The sequence below is a fragment of the Serinus canaria genome, chromosome 4 (genome assembly GCF_022539315.1).
Source record: "Serinus canaria isolate serCan28SL12 chromosome 4, serCan2020, whole genome shotgun sequence".
Lineage (NCBI taxonomy): Eukaryota > Metazoa > Chordata > Aves > Passeriformes > Fringillidae > Serinus > Serinus canaria.
This window is the reverse complement of record NC_066317.1, coordinates 69741935-69757644: the sequence shown is the minus strand read 5'-3', so window position 1 is coordinate 69757644 and position 15710 is coordinate 69741935. Positions and strand designations below refer to the sequence as shown.

The 15710-nt window shown below is 51.4% G+C and overlaps 2 protein-coding genes across 2 annotated transcripts in view; one reads left to right on the top strand and one right to left on the bottom strand.

Moving 5' to 3' along the window:
* Positions 1 to 15704, top strand: part of LOC127059581 (zinc finger protein 638-like) — a 23001-nt gene extending 7297 nt beyond the window's left edge. Inside the window, exons 5-7 of the mRNA XM_050974087.1 lie at positions 7273 to 8890; positions 14281 to 14342; positions 15620 to 15704. Of these exons, the coding sequence (XP_050830044.1) occupies positions 7273 to 8890; positions 14281 to 14342; positions 15620 to 15692 (1753 nt within the window). The 3' untranslated portion in view covers positions 15693 to 15704. The remainder of the gene's footprint in view (positions 1 to 7272; positions 8891 to 14280; positions 14343 to 15619) is intronic.
* Positions 19 to 7276, bottom strand: LOC127059503 (uncharacterized). The gene is made up of 2 exons (XM_050973405.1): positions 3215 to 7276; positions 19 to 3182 (listed from the first exon to the last, which is right to left on the bottom strand). The coding sequence occupies exon 1, from the start codon at positions 4815 to 4817 to the stop codon at positions 3834 to 3836; it is 984 nt and encodes a 327-aa protein (XP_050829362.1). The 5' UTR covers positions 4818 to 7276; the 3' UTR covers positions 19 to 3182; positions 3215 to 3833.
* Positions 15705 to 15710: the final 6 nt, after the last annotated feature.

Genomic DNA, 15710 nt, shown 5'->3' with positions numbered 1-15710 from the left:
CCCCCCCCTCAGCGGTGAGGGCTGAGGGGGACGCGCGTAATGGCGGCTGGGGGGGGGGGTGCGGCTGAGGGGCCCTCATGAGGAGCTCCGGGCTGTGGGTGTTTATTGTTTATTTTTTTAATCCCTTCTCCATTATTCCTTTATTTGCTAGCTGAAATAAACAGGGCAGGAGATTCTCCTCCTTTCAATGCCTTTATTAAAGTGATCAGCTCGAGAATGGGGAGTTTGGCAGATCCGCGGAGTTCTGCCGTCGCTCCCAGCAGTGAATCATAAGAGGAGGATTTACTGCTCTGTCCCCATGGGGGCAGAGCCGGGAGTCCTGTCCTTGGAAGGCAGTGGGGTATACCCAGGGTTTCTCCGTTTGGGTTGTCAGTCCAGCGGGTCCTGGGTCCGACTGGCATCGTTTACATCTGGGGCGAGGAGTGACCGAGGTTTTCAAGCGTCTCTGCTGGCTTCGGACCTCGGCCCTGCTGTCGGGACACCACTCTGACCTTTTAGTTCTGCTTCGGCTGGTCTCTTTTGGGGTATTTTCCAGGATTTGGTAAAGGTCCTGTCCCAAAGTAGTCTGGGTTTGGGGGAAATTTGCATGTCTCCTGAGATACAAATATCCCCCTCTCCCCACCGTCCCAGGGGGGGGTTGTCATCCTCCTGGCAACAGACTGGGGTGGTGCTGGAAAACAAGAATCCTTACAATAGAGAGTCAAATGGCGATACTTAAGGATATTTAACTGGCGGTTACAACATTTCACTAACAAATAACTCTAGGCCAACGCTCAACTCTCAGATCAACTCAAAAACTCCTCTGCTGCTCCTTTTCTTAGAAAAAAAAAACGGTAACCTTTTTTTTGTTCATAACATTAGCCCCTTTGTCGTTAATCTTTTATCCTTTTTCTTTCTGCACGCGGATAAAGCCGCCCCGTAGCCACCGACCTGCAGCGCAGCCGCCACCCCGCAAGGGATTCGCCACATTTTGTACCCGGCACGGATTTCAATCTGGTTTTTAGATATTTTAGTCTCGGGTTTACGCGGTTTGAAGGGAGGGAAACGCTGCCCTGGTCCTCCCTCCATTCCCTTGCACGTCAAACAACGCTCAGTGCCTTAATTTAATGCTTACTCAGGCTTTTAAATACATAAATTCAGCATTTAGACGTTAAAATGATGGGATATGGATGTTGAGAGTTGTGGGGTTGGGTTAAAATTGGCCCTAAATAGAGCACCACCAGCCTCAGATTGGGTTTGCACCTCAGGACCTGGACGTGACCTCAGGCACCTCCTCGTGCTTTGGGGTTAAAAGCGCCAATTTCCCCTTTTTTTTTTTTTTCTGCTTTGATACGGGAATAATTGAGCAGAATCGGGTAAAATACCCGGAGAAAATTGGTTTTTACGGAAGGGCAAGTGTTGTAGCTCAGTAGCATCACGTGGTTTGCAGGAACTTCCTCTTTTGGGGGATTTAACCTTTTTTAAAATGCGATTTAGGCACAGGCTCCTTGGATGTTTTTAGTCTTATTATAAATCAGAACTGTAGTGTGGGTGGCTATTTAAATTTTTTAAAAATCTCATTTTATAGAATAGTTTATAAGAGTTTTTACATAAAACCCAATAGGATTTTTGACTCAGAACCCAACCAACCTCCCCAAAAAAAATCTCATTCCTGCCCAGAATGATGTTTAAATGTTGTTGGTTTGGGGTTTTTTGCTCCTTTCTCTCCTGTGGGATCCTTCCCTGGACATCCAAAACCTTCAGTCAGCTGCTAGGAGCATCAGAGAGGGTGGATCTGACATGAGCTCATGATTTTCTTTGGGAGCAGACATTCCCTAAGGAAAAGGAGTATCCTGAATTCCATTTTTAATTTCTTTTCCCCCATTTAAATCTGCCCCTGGGCTGTGGGGATGGAAGGGACCAGCCCAGCTTCTTCCCCAAATTCTGCTGAAATTGAGGATATTTATCCAAGGGTGGGGTTTTCCAAAGGCTTCCAAAACCTGGATTCCTTCTCTTCCCTCTTTTCCTTCCCCAATTTGGGATCTGAGTTGATTTTGCTGCCAGACAAGGAGCTGATCTGGGTGTTTCCCTTTTATCTTTCACTCTTGAAGGTAAATAAAACTTGTTTTCCTACTTCATAGCCATCAGTTAAATATTCTGTGTGGAATTTGGGCTTTTTTGGTGGGGAATTTTAGGCAGGAATGTCTGTGATAGTGTCAGGGACCTGTTGCTGGTGTTTAAATCCATTTATAAAACTTTGTGCTGCTCCGAAAGTGGAATTTGAGGGAGGTTCCTGGTGTTAAAATGCCTGATTTTGGTCCTGTTTCAGGAATTCTTGGTTGAAAGACTTGTCCTGATTTTTATATTTTTTTTTCTTTTGGTGTGTCTGGATAGAAACCTCCTGCCCCAAAGGCTGGGATGGGGCAGAATTTTGGGAATATTCCAGTAGATTCCACGGCTGGTGTTGATGTTCTGCTTGGGATGGAATGAACTTTTGCTGGGAGTTTTGTTTGGGATTTGGGAGCTGAGTTTGGCTTTCCCTGGGCTGGGAATGAGCCTGGAGTGGTGAAGGGATATTCCTTAGCTGCCAAGTGTCCTTGTCCATAGGAAAATTGGGATAGAGGGGTGGGAAAATGGGACTTTGGCTTCCAGGATGGCACGGAGTGGGAGGAATAACTTCTCTTGGGGTTTGGGTCCCTTTTCCCCCATGGTTTTACCTCATCCCAGGAATTTTCTTATTCAAGTGCTTCCTTTCCCATCCTGGTCCTTTTTTAGGATCTGCTTCCTTCAGGCTTTACAATTCCAGCTCAGCCTTTGCTGTTCTCTTTTTCCTGGGAAATCCAAATTTCCAGGCTGGGATTTGGCCTCTTCCCATTATCCAGGTGCTCCAGGACCATTCCCATTCTGCCTTCCTCTTCCTCCTCATCCTCCAGGACACATCCCAATCCCTGGTATGTCCTGGTTTGGCTGGAACATTCCCAGTGATCCTGGCTCTTGGAATTCCAAATCCACTGATCCCAGCTGAGATCCTGCTGGATCTGGAGCTGGTAACCTGAATGTCCCCAGGAAGGATTTTGCTTGGAGCTGCTTTCACCTCTCAAATCCTGGGAATTTTTGCCTGAGCAGGCAGGTGGTCCTGCTGGAATGGGAGAACCTGGAATGCCAGCCCACCTGGAATGGCAGAACCTGGAATGCCAGCCCACCTGGAATGGCAGAACCTGGAATGCCAGCCCACCTGGATCTGTGATGCTCTGCTGGATTTGGACCATGCAGGAGGAGCTGGAAGATCCCAGGATGGAGGGATAAAATGGATGGAGACCACGGATAACCTGGAGAATCCAGGAGCTCCTGCTGGAATTGGGATGTCCCCTCAAGGTGGGGTTGTGCTGGCAAGGGGAGGTCTGGAGGTGACAATCCCAGGATCCAGAGGGTGGTGAAGTGCCCAGAGCCATCCAGAATCATGGGAAAGAATTCCAAGATGCAGGAAAAGGGCTGGGAATGCCTTGCCCAAGTCCTGACCTTGATGAGAGAACGTCTGAGCTGCTGTGGATGAGGAATTCTCCGAGGGAAGGACCATGGCACCCTCTGGATGCCATCGTGGTGTTGGGCAGCTCAGGAAGGAAGAGGAAAATCCAGGTTCTTCCAGAACATTCCAAGATTTTGGCATCCAACAAAGGAAGAGCAGGGAATCTCCAAAGGAGATCCAGATCTTGGGACTGGACACGGTCAGATCCATGGGGATGTGGTCAGTTCTGGAGAAGCTCTTGGAAAGGCACAGCAGCTTCCCAGGCATGGCTTTGGTTCCAGCTTTGTTCATCTGCCCTGGAGTTAGCACAGAGCCAGAAAATTCCATGTTATTTATAGGGACAAGTCAGGAAATTCTCCTTTTGGAATTTCCTTTTGGATGAACCTTCTGTATAACGGGAGAAATCTGCTTCTGCCTTCTCCTGGAGCTCCTGGAGAAAAGGAGGCTCCAGAGGGACCTTGTGGCTCTCCACAACTCCCTGACAGGGAGGGGGATTTGAGATCTGATCCCAGGGAATAACGGGATAAGAGGGAACAGCCTCAGGATGGGCCAGGGGAGGGGCAGGTTGGACATCAGCAGGAATTTCCTCATGGAAAGGGTGGTCAGGCCTTGGAAGTGCCCAGGGAGCTTTGGAATCCCCATCCCTGGAGGTCTCCAAGGAATTCCTGGATGTGGCACCCGGTGCCAAGGTGGGCATCGGGCACAGCTTGGACTGGATGATCCCAAAGTTTTCCAGCCGGGATAATCCCAGGATTCTGTGCTGGTGCAGGTTCCTTGCCCTTTTCCTCTGTGCAGGAATTCTTGCTCTGTGTTTTAATTCAGGCTCTGCAGACACCAGGGAGAGTTCAGAATCCAGAACTTTCCATTTCTCCATGTGTATTGGGAAGCCTGGAAAAATGGAGGCAGGAACTTGAGGGGAAAGCAAGGAAGGCGTCGTTCGGCTTTTGTGTTGTGCTCTGAAGTTCTGGGATTGCCGTTCCCAGGGATCAGCTGGGAATGTTCTCCTGGGGAAGGGAGAGCTCCAGGGAGAGCTCAGAGCCTGAAGGAGAGCAGGAGAGGGGCTTGGGACATGAGGGATGGAGGGACAGGAGCCAGGGAATGGCTCCAAATAGGAAAAGTGGAGATTGGGATCTTGGGAAGGAATTCCTGGCTGGGAGGGTGGGCAGGGGCTGGGCTGGAATTCCCAGATTTGCTGTGGCTGCCCCTGGATCCCTGGCAGTGCCCAAGGCCAGGCTGGAACAGTGGAAGTATCCCTGATCTGGGGGTGGGATTGGATGGGATTTAAGCTCTTTTCCCACCCAAACCGTTCCATGATTCCACCTGATTTCCGTCCAGTGTCACTGCAGCCCCAGCTCGGAGCTGGGTCCCTGCTGTGGTGTCCCTGTCCCAGCAACGGCGCCTCCGAGGCTCCGACACTTCCCAATCAAAGCTGCCTGGAAGGGGAAGGTGAGGCTCTCCCTGATATCTCCAGACCATTGTTTCCACCATCTTGGCATTTCCTTAGAAGCATTTCCAGCATTTCCTTGGAAAGGTCACTCAGGAGCTCCTTGTCCGCAGCCCTTCCTAGAATCCCAGACTAGTTTGGGTGGGAAGGGACCTCAAATCCCATCCTGTGCCACCCCCTACCATGGATGGGGACATTTTCCATCGACCAGGTTGCTCCAGGTCTTTCCCAACCTGGATCCCATCCCTGAGGTTTGCAGAGGTGAGTTGTTATCCCTGATTCGCTGCGGAAGCTTCCCTGCTCCCAGCTGTCCATGTGAGATGCAGCACCTGGAAATACCTGGAGAGGTAAAAACTCATCCTATGGGAATTCTGGGTTTTCCCCTCCTTCGGGAGGTTCCTGATCCGTGGAATTAAGGTTGGTGGTGTTTCAGATTTGCTCCTCTGATCCATTCGTGGTTGTCCTGGTGATGGGTGGCTTTGACAGTGTTCCTTCTCCAAGTGCTCATCACTGGGATGGGCTTAGAGGGAATTTTTGTCCTCCAGTGCTGGGAATTCCAGAGAAGATGCAAACAGCGAGGCAGGAGGTGGCTCGGGGAATGTTGGTTCACATTGGTTTGGAAACCCTCTGGAACAAACTTGGCTTCACATGCAGCTCCTGTTGAAATCCGATTTAATTTATGGAGGGAGGAGGAATATTGGGTGAGAGGCCGGAATTTTGGGAATGCTTTCTGGTGAGAATCTGGTTATTGTTTGCTTGGAGAGGATTAATAGGATTCACGTTTTTTCCGAGCCTCAACAGTTTGTACTCGGTTCAAATTAAATAATTCCTCAAAAAACCTCACACCCAGATGGGAACAAACTCTGGGAATTGTGCTGGAAAATCCTCCTGTCCTGCACCTGTGTTTGGTCATTCCCTGTAAGGTTTATTCCTTGAGCTGTGATCTCAGTGTGAACCTCTGCTCATGGAAAAACATCCAGCTGGAGTCGACTTCCACGAGCTTGGAAAACAAAACCCCGTGACGGCGTTGGTGAGATGAGAACCTCGGCGCCGCAGGAACTCAGCGCGGAGCTTCGGGAACGGCCGGGAAAACTCCTGGAAAACCTCGTGTGTGACTGCAAGAAGAGTCCAGTTCCAGGAGACAACAGATGGACAAGGGGGAAATGAGGAATTCCCGGGTTTGGAGTTTTCCTGCTTTGGGTTGGGACAGGGTTGGGAGTTTTTGCAGCTGCTCCTCCAGCAGTGCTGTGTTCGGAGTTGGGAACGGGGACGGAGCTGGGGACGCGCTGATGTTGTGGCTGCTGCTTTGTCCTCACCCTGAATCCAGAATTCCCGGTGTCCCCGCTCGGTCCCCGAGGAGCTGCACGAGGACTTTGCCGCTCTTTGATGTTTCACTGATCTCAGTCTCCATCCCTGACCTGCTTGGACGGGGCTTGGAGTGCCTGGGGATAACAGGAGGTGTGGAATGTCAGGAGGTGGAATGGGATGGGCTTTAAGGTCCCTTCCAGCCCAAAGCCCTGTGTGATTTTCTCTCCAGAACTCTGTGGTGTTTCATTTTCCTCTCCCTGTATTTGTACCTTCTTCTTTTCCCACCTCACAGAACCGAATTCTCAGTGATTTCACCCAAACCATGCCCCACTTCCCTTGACTACGGTGCTTTTTGTGTGGAGATTTATTTTTGTTGTTCCTGTATGATTTTACTCCTCTCTGTTTCAAACCCTTTCTATTTAAGCTCTTGGAGAGATCGGATATTTTCTACCCACAGAATTCCAGCCTCGTCCCACCCTGTGAATTCTTGCAGGGTTTGCTCTTCACCCATGAGAACGCTCATGGGAGTGTCCTCCTGGAAACCGCTCTGGCCTCGGCTCAGCTCCTCCCAGTTGGAGCTGGTTGGAGTTCTCCACCTAAATGGTTCCACTTCCAACTCATCCCTCGTCACCCTTCCGACAGGGGTGTTTCATGCTTTGCTTACTGCTCCTAAAATTATTAATTGTAAATTAAACCCAAACTCTGTTGTCACAAAGAAGTGAAATGGCAGGTTTTAAGCAATGCCGTTGCAAGTGTCACCATTGGTTGTGTTCCCTGTGACATCCAATTTGTTGGGTTGAGCTTGTTAATCAGCTGTTTAATTGATTAATCACCTGTTCTCTATATTTAAGATTTTAAACAGTGAAAGAAATCGGGTTTTTTGTGAATTTTGAATGCTTTAAACTGTGATGCAAATCCCGCTTCCGTGCCTCGGGTTGCTTTTCTCCCCGTCCTAGAAGCCGCTGTGAGCAGATGCCAAAGATGACCCATCTAATCCTTGTCTTTTAACTTGCAGCTTTGTGTTGTTCTTGGAAAGTTTCGCACCACTTGTGAATTCCCTGAACCTTGGCCTTGCCAGCCCCCTTGTGTTGGGCCCTCCTCCTTTTCAGCTTGCCCAAATTAAGACCCACTTGGCTCTCCAGCACTTGGCTGCCACCGGCGGGCGGGCACCTCCCCACGCTGGCGTCCGCCAGGCATTGCTGAAAGACGCAATGTTTAGCCCCAGAGGAACCTTGCCCCCGAGGCCCAGAGGACCCAACCCGTCGGGCACCAAACCCCCGGCAGCTTTCAGGGCCGGAGGCGCGGCGGGGCCGCCCAGGAAAGCCGCGCCCGCGACGCCCCAAGGAGCTCCCCAGAGATTCTCGGGGCAGGACGCGCTGCAGTGGACGGGTTCGCAGAGGATCAACGTCCGCGTCACGCTGCACAGGGCCGATCCCAGGAAGGTCAAGGAGAAGACCGGCCTGCACCAGGAGCAGAAGGCAGACCCACGTGCCACTCGCTGGGATGGCGGCCCCTGTCCCGCCGGGCCGAAGCCGCCCGGCTCAGCGCCGGTCTCGGAGCAGAACTGCAACCCCCAGAACCGCTACACGCCCGAAAGCGCCTCCAGCATTTTAGCGAGCTTCGGGCTGTCCAACGAAGACCTGGAGGAGCTGAGCCGCTACCCGGACGACCAGCTGACGCCTGAGAACATGCCGCGGATCCTGCGGGAGATCCGCATCCGGAAGATGGGCCACGCCGCGCCCGGCCTGCACGCTCCGAGCCGGGGGGAGGAGCCGGCGGGCGAGAGCAGCGGCCCCGCCGTCAAGAGCAAAGTGATCGACTACGGCCACGCCAGCAAGTACGGCTACACCGAGGACCCGCTGGAGATCCGCACCTACGACCCCGAAGCGCTGCCCGAGGAACCGCTGGAAACGCGCGTCTTCAATCCCGAAAGCTCAAGCGCGGAGAACCGGGAAGAATTCCAGCGGGAGCAGAGCGTGCCGGTGGCCGTGCCGCCGCCCAACGTGCCGTGCAACCCCGTGTTCCCGGCCGAAGACCTCATCAAGCTGCCGGCCTTCCCCGCCGACTCCTCACCCGCTCCGTCGTTTTTCCCGGCCGAGCCGCCGGCCAAGGTGCCGGTGCTGTGCGGCGCCGTGCCCGCCGCGCTGCCGGCGGTGAAGCCGGCGTCGCAGCCACCCATGCCGCCGGTGCTGCCGCCTATTCTGCCGGCGCTGCTGCCCACGCCGCTGCCGCAGCCCATGCTGCCCCCGGTGATGCCGCCGCTGGTCCAGCCGCCCGTGTCCCAGCACGTGTTGCCGCCCTTGACGCCGCCGCCCTTCTCGAGCGGGCTCCTGGCCGCCATCAGCCAGCACGAGCAGAAGCAGCGCAACGCCAGCAGCGCCCATCCCGGGCCCAGCGCCGCCGGCGGGGCCTCGGCGGGACACAAACCCTTCCACAAACCCTTCCACCCGCCGGCACAGGAGCCCATCAAATCCCCGTTCGGGGTGGTGAAGGCGTCCTGGCTGCCCGTGTTCCCGGAGCAGAAGAGCAAATGCCTGCCCACCCCGTCCATGATGAACGACTACTATGCCACGTCGCCGCGAATATTCCCACATTTGTGTTCTCTGTGTAACCTTGAATGCACTCATATGAAGGTGAGTGGCTTTCCCAGATTATTCCCTAAGCGTGTGTACTCGGCACCTTTTCCTGCCGCTGGTTGTTTTCCCTGGGAATTCCATGGATTGGGATGCTGGTCGCCAAGTCTGAGTGTTGGGAATGGTGCTATAATTATTGTAACAGCGTGTTCTGCTCCCAGTTGCATTTCAGAGTTGCTTTACGTGTTGATTTTTATGGTTTTTTTTTAGCATTGAAATGTTTTTTGACTTTGCAGCGGGTTTCAAACACCAAAACAAACCTTGAGCAGCGAGTTAAATATTGATGTTGTGTCCGGGGGACTCAAATCATGTCTGGGGGTGGGTGAGATGTCTGTGTGTTCATTCCCCCCCTCTTCCTCCTCCAAACTCTGCCTGAAAACAAAAGAGCCCATTTAGAACCCGAAATTTCATCTTCCAAATCTGCTCTGTGTGACAGCGCTGAATATTCCAGAGGCTGGCTCGGGGCGACGTGGAAAATGCATCCATTCATCCCACCGGGCTTTCAGCCTTGAAGGAAATCACAGTTTGAGCTTTGAAGGAAAAAATAAAGGGAGAAAATGGCGGATATTGGGGGATAAAAAATGTTTTGGAAGCTGTAGGTTTTCCTGGAAAAGCCCTAGGTTTGATCCATTAGAAATGTGGGAGAATGTGATAAAAAAACACGGAGTAATTAATTAATAATTGTTTAATGTGATTGAATTGCAAAGTGTGGAGAGGCTGTGGGGGAGGGATTTTTGTGATTTGGCAAAATCTTGGAGATTTTAGGCTCTGTTTGCTGTGAATTAAAAATCTGGCTGAAAATGGGGATGGCTTTGTTAGGGAAAAAACCAGAAATTCCCAAACCCTTTTTCCCAGGAAGTGCTGAGGGCCGGGGAGGTGGGCAGCTGGAAATGGGAAGGGAAGGATGATTTTAAATAAAAATGGGTAAAATTGAACAGGAAATCAAAAGTGGGGGGGGGGGTGTTAACAAAGGGGAAAAGCGGTTTGGGAAAAGGGAAGGAACTTAGATGGGAATTCTTCGCTCATTTAAGGAGGGAAATGTTGTCACTAAAAATCTGTTGGCAAATCAGCTGTGGCTGAGGGTGGATTAAAGGGTGTGAGATCTTGTCTTGGTGGCACGGGGGTGGGATGTGTTCCCAGGAATCCTGATCCTACTGCAGCCTCCCAAATCTGCTCCCTGTCCTTCAGCTCTGGCCCGGATTCCCTTCCTTTGGGAAGCGTGTGGTGTTTGTCTCCCAGGGACACAGGAGACCTCCCAGGAGCAGCCCTGGCGCAGAAGAACCACAAGAGTTTGGGAATTTTATCCCAAAAATAAAACTTTGATGAAGAAATGTCCAGCTGGTGTATCCATGAATTGCAGTGATCGAAGAATTCCTCTCAGTTCCAGCTCTGCAGTTCAGCAAATCTGGTCGGTTTGGGTGGTTGGAGATGACCTGGACATTCAAGATTTGTCTTCCCAACCATTCCCTGTCAGTTCTGGGAGAGCTGGATGGGACCTCAGGCTGGAAGAGCCACCAGATCCAGTGATTCCCAAGGACTTGGGACTTTGGAGGCTGTCCCAGGTGGCATGACTGTCCCCGGCCTGGAGAAGGGGATTTCATGGATGGTGGCACTTGGAGTTGTCACCAGCTCCGTGCCCAGGTGGGACCAGCCAGCCTGGGATTGGGATTGGCGCCGTTCAGCGTCTCCGTCGGTGACAAGGACACCGGGATCACCCTTGGCACGGTGAAGGTGACACCAGGCTCTGCACTGGGATCACACCTGGAGGGATTTTCTGGGACAGCCTGGAGAGGTGGGACCAGCGAGGGCAGGAGCTCCTGGGGCAGGACAATCCCAGCACAGATCCGAGATGGGAAGAAAACGATTGGAGCAGCTCTGGGAGAAGGACTTGGGCTGTTGTGGGTGGGAAGCTCCAAATGTCCCGGACAGATCCCTGTGCCCTGGGCTGATCCTGCAGCGTGGGCAGCAGGAAAGGTGGGAATTCTGCCCAGGTGAGACCCCTCCTGCAGAGCTGCCTCCAGCTTTATGGCAACGTCAGGAGAACCTGGAACTGCTGGAGCAAATCCAGAGGAGGCCATGGAGCTGCTCTGGAGCCAGGCTGGGAGAGCTGGGAATGTTCACCTGGAGAAGGGAAAAATTCCAGGGAATCCTCAGAGTCCCTGAAGGGGCTCCAGGAGAGCTGGAGAGGGACTGGGGACAAGGGACAAAGAGACAGGAGCCAGGGAATGGCTGCCACTGGGAAAGGGGAGATTGGGCTGGGATCTGGGCAAGGAATTGCTGGCTGGGAGGGTGGGCAGGGGCTGGGCTGGAATTCCCAGATTTGCTGGGGCTGTTCCTGGATTCCTGGAGAGCCCAAGGCCAGGCTGGATCGACTTGGATCCACCTTGGGTTAGGGAAGGTGTCCCTGCCCATGGCAGGAGTGGGAATGGGATGGGATTTAAGGTCCCTTCCTTCCAACCCAAATCATTCCAGGATTCTGGGATAACAGGAACTGACATTGGATTAAGGTGCCCAGTGATGAAAACCTTCTCTATCCCATGTCTGAAGACCCTGAAAACAAAATTCCAGCATTGGGTTCTGAGTTCAGGCTGTTGGTGCTGAGCTCCCTTTTCCCATGGATTTTTCCATGGATTTTTCCATGGATTTTTTTAATCTGCTCTTGGATTGACTCATTTTGGATCCAACCACGCCGCGTTGCCCATGAGAAGAGAATTCCAGCCCCTGGAATATGAAACCCAGAAGTTCCCACCTCACCTGGATGTGGGATATTCATCCCAACATCCTCCCTCCATCTTGGCTGTGCCAAAACTCTGGAAACGGAATTTTTCTTGGAAAACCAAAACCTCTCCTGGATGTCATTTTTACAGATTTCTGAGACATTTTAAGGGTTGGGTTGGGGTTTTTTTGGTGGTTTTTGGGGTTTTTTTGTTAGAAGCCACAAATTTTGGTATTTCCCGCTTGCATCCAGAGTTTTTGATGGAAAGTGGATCATTTGAAGGAGGCAGGTCCAAAATATTGGGAATTTGTGGAAATGCTGGAGGTGTCCATGGAAGGTGGGGTTGGGGCAGCAGCAGAATTTGACAGATTTGGCCTCATTTTGATCTCAGGCAGGAAGGGTCGTGGTGGGAAGTTGGACTCTGATCTTGGAGAATGTTCCTGTGGGATCCTCAGGGCTGGCTGGGAGGGGGCGCAGCCACACCAAGGTGGATTTGGGGCATAAAATCAGAATTTGAGGCAAAAATCAATGCTCGGGCCAGGTATTCCCAAACATCTTCGTGTCCTGGAGGTTTTTAGGGCAAAATTCCCAATTCCAGTCTGGGATGGGCGGAGTCTGACCCCCTGCTGTTCCCTTTTCATTCTGATTTCCCAAAAAGTCACAAAGGATTTTATGGACATTCCATGGAGCAGCTTCGTTTTCCGCTCAGAATCGCGTCCTGTGGGAATAACAAAGGGAGATTTGTGGGATTCCTCCTTCTCCAAACTCATCATGTCTTGGATGGAGCAGATTTCTTGGAATGACAACGATTCCCTCATCCTCACTCCCATCACATCCGGAATGAAGTGGATTTGAAACATTCCCAGCACGAGGGATGGGATTTTATCCTTATTTTTATCCACTTTTGTTCCCCAAATCCATTCAGAGTTGGGGGCGACGCCTCCTTGGACCTCGAATCTGTGAAATCCTTGGGAATTTCTGTTTTCCATGAAGATTTGCGCTCGGAATTCCTTCACTGGACACTTTGCTCCGCCACCTTCTGCTTCCAGGATTTCCTGGTGGTGATCCATGAGTCAGAGGAGGTTGAGATGGAATTAGGAAAGGTGGGAATGGAAGAGTTCAGATGGAATTTTTCTACTCACCAGGATTTATGGGAAGGGATCCTGTAATTTTAGGGGAAGGATTTCTTTGGATCCCAGGAAAAATCGTGGCTGTTTTCCTGAAATGTCCAAATCCAGGTTGGATGTGCTTGGAGCAACCTGGGATAATGGGATCATCTTTGGCTTCCCTTCCAACCCGACCATTCCATGATGGTTCCATGGGCAGTGGAATATTCCCAAAGAGTGGGAAGAGCCAGGAATGAGTAAAAAGGAGGAAAATCCATAAATCCAGAGGGCTTTGGATTCTGTGGACACTAGAGTATTCCCAAAGAGTGGAAAGGGCCAGGAATGAGGTAAAAAGGAGGAAAATCCATAAATCCAGAGGGCTTTGGCTGGTGAGGACCTGGCAAGAAGAAGATTCCCAAAAGTCTTGGATCAGCAACTGGAGGAATTTGGGAGCCAAAACCTCTCCTTGGCACTGTGGAATTGGAATTCTGGGAGTGAAATTCCCTTTTCATTCCCACCAGTTTTCCTTGAGGAACAGCTTTGGTTTATCCTGGTGAAATCCAAACCTGGAAAAATCTGGATCCTTGGGAATGGCATTGCTTAGGGATAGTTTGGAATTGGGGGAAAACCAGCTTGGAATGCTGAAACTGCTGCTTTATCCTCATGGGAATTATTCCATCACCCTGATTCTTCAGATCCATTGTTTTATATTAATTATTCCATATTTCATTGGATTTTATTGTCTAAGAGCAGCTGGAAGTTGATTTTTTCCCCAAAGATATTTAATAATTATCATGGGTGATATTCCCCCTTGAAGAATTCCAGAGTTTTCCAAGGAATTTCCCTCCTCCATAGAAAACTGCCTCCTTTTTTCCCCAGCTCCCTGTCCATATTCCCAGTTAAACCTGACTTTAGGCATTTTTACACGGAATTAAATCCTATTTTAATCTGATTTTTTAAACTGTAAACGAGCGTGAAAAACATCCCGAGGCTCTGGAATGACCTTTGAGCTGTGACGTGATGGGAACTGAACATTTCCAGAGCTCCAGGCACAGAAATTCCAGGCTGGGAATGAGATGGGGTGTGGAGATGCCACGTTTGGAGGGAGCTGGAATCGCTCCTGGCCGTGACAGCAAATCAGGGATTTATTCCCTGTCATTCCCGTTTTTTGGAGCAGCCTCTGGTGATCCACGTGCTGCTGCCATCCCCAGCGTGGGGTGGGGGGGTTAATTGGTGAATTAATTGCTTTAATTACCTGATCCATTAATAATTCATTCATTTAATAAATGGGTTGGATTAATCAGTTTAATTGAGGCTTTAGTTCTGGAGCAGCGCTAACCAGCTCTTAACCTCCTGCCCCAATTCCCTGGAAATTTGGCTGTTCCGAGGTAAAAATGGGCTGGAAAGGGAACACCCAGCTCCGAGGGACCGGGCGGATCCCGGCTCTTCCAGCCTGATCCCGGCTCTTGCAGCCTGATCCCGGCTCTTCCAGCCTGATCCCGGCTCTTCCAGCCTGATCCCGGCTCTTGCAGCCTGATCCCGCTCCTCCCGATGTTCTCTTTCCCCAGGACTGGATCCTGCACCAGAACAACCCCGCCCACCTCGAGAGCTGCCGCCGGCTGCGCCAACAGTAAGGGATCCATGGGGGATCCGGTGGGAATGCACGGGGGGATCCACAGGGGATCCGGTGGGAATCCAATGGGAATGCATTGGGGATCCAGTGGGAATCAGTTGGGGATCTGCCGAGGATCCATTGGGAATGCATTGGGAACCCACTGGGATTGAACTGGGGATCCATTGGGAATCAGTTGGGAGCCCATTGGGAATCCACTGGGGAATCCATTTGGGATCCAGTGGTAATCAATTTGGGATCTGCCAGGGATCCATTGGGAATCCACTGGGGAATCCATTTGGGATCAACTGGGGATCCACCGAGGATCCATTGGGAATTCATTGGGAATCCACTGGGATTGAACAGGGGAATCAATTTGGGATCAGTTTGGAACCCACTGGGGATCCATTGGGAATGCACTGTGGAATCTACTGTGGGATCCAGTGGGAATCCAGTGGGAATTCGATTGGGATCCACTGAGGATTCACAGGGAATCCACTGGAGATCCATTGGGAATGCACGGTGTAATCCATTTGGGATCTATTGGGAATCAATTTGGGATCCATGGGGAATCCAGTGGGGAATCCATTTGGGATCCCTTGCTGATATTTTTGAGATCCACTGCGAATCAGTTGGGCGTTCACTGGGAATCCATTTGGAATCCACTGGGAATCCATTTGGAATCCACTGGGAATCAAGTGGGGATCCACCAGGGAATCCCTTTGGGAACCACTGGGGAATCCATTGGGAATCATGGAATGCTGGAGAGGGACCTTAAATCCCAACAGTTGTGCCCCATCCATGGGCAGGGAGAGCTCCCACTGTCCCAGACAGATCCAAATCCATCCCAGCCCGGCCTTGGGCACTGCCAGGGATCCGGGGGCTGGGAATTCCTGGGATTTCCTGGGAATTCAGCCCAGCCAGCAATTCCTTGCCAAGATCCCAGCCCAATCTCCCCTTTCCCAGTGGCAGCCATTCCCTGGCTCCTGTCCCTCTGTCCCTTGTCCCCAGTCCCTCTCCAGCTCTCCTGGAGCCCCTTCAGGGACTCTGAGGATTCCCTGGAATTTTCCCCTTCTCCAGGGGAACATTCCCAGCTCTCCCAGAGCAGAGGGGCTCCAAAATCCTGGAATGGTTTGGGGTGGGAGGAACCTTAAATCCCATCAGGGACATTCCCAAACAGAAATCAGCATTTGGTGCTTTGGGGTCCCAAATGGGAATATTTTTCTGGAAAAATCCGCGGGTTTTTTGGGGAATTTTGGTTTTTCCACTGACATTTTTCCCTTTGTCATTGGCAGATATCCCGAGTGGAATCCTGAGGCTCACTCCTCCAACAGGTACTTTGAATTCCTCCCCTTAATTACTCATTAATTAATTAATTAATTCATT

Excerpts from the sequence above, each read along its gene's own strand:
- LOC127059503 (XM_050973405.1), bottom strand. The coding sequence starts at position 4,817 with ATGGAACGGTTTGGGTGGGAAAAGAGCTTAAATCCCATCCAATCCCAC.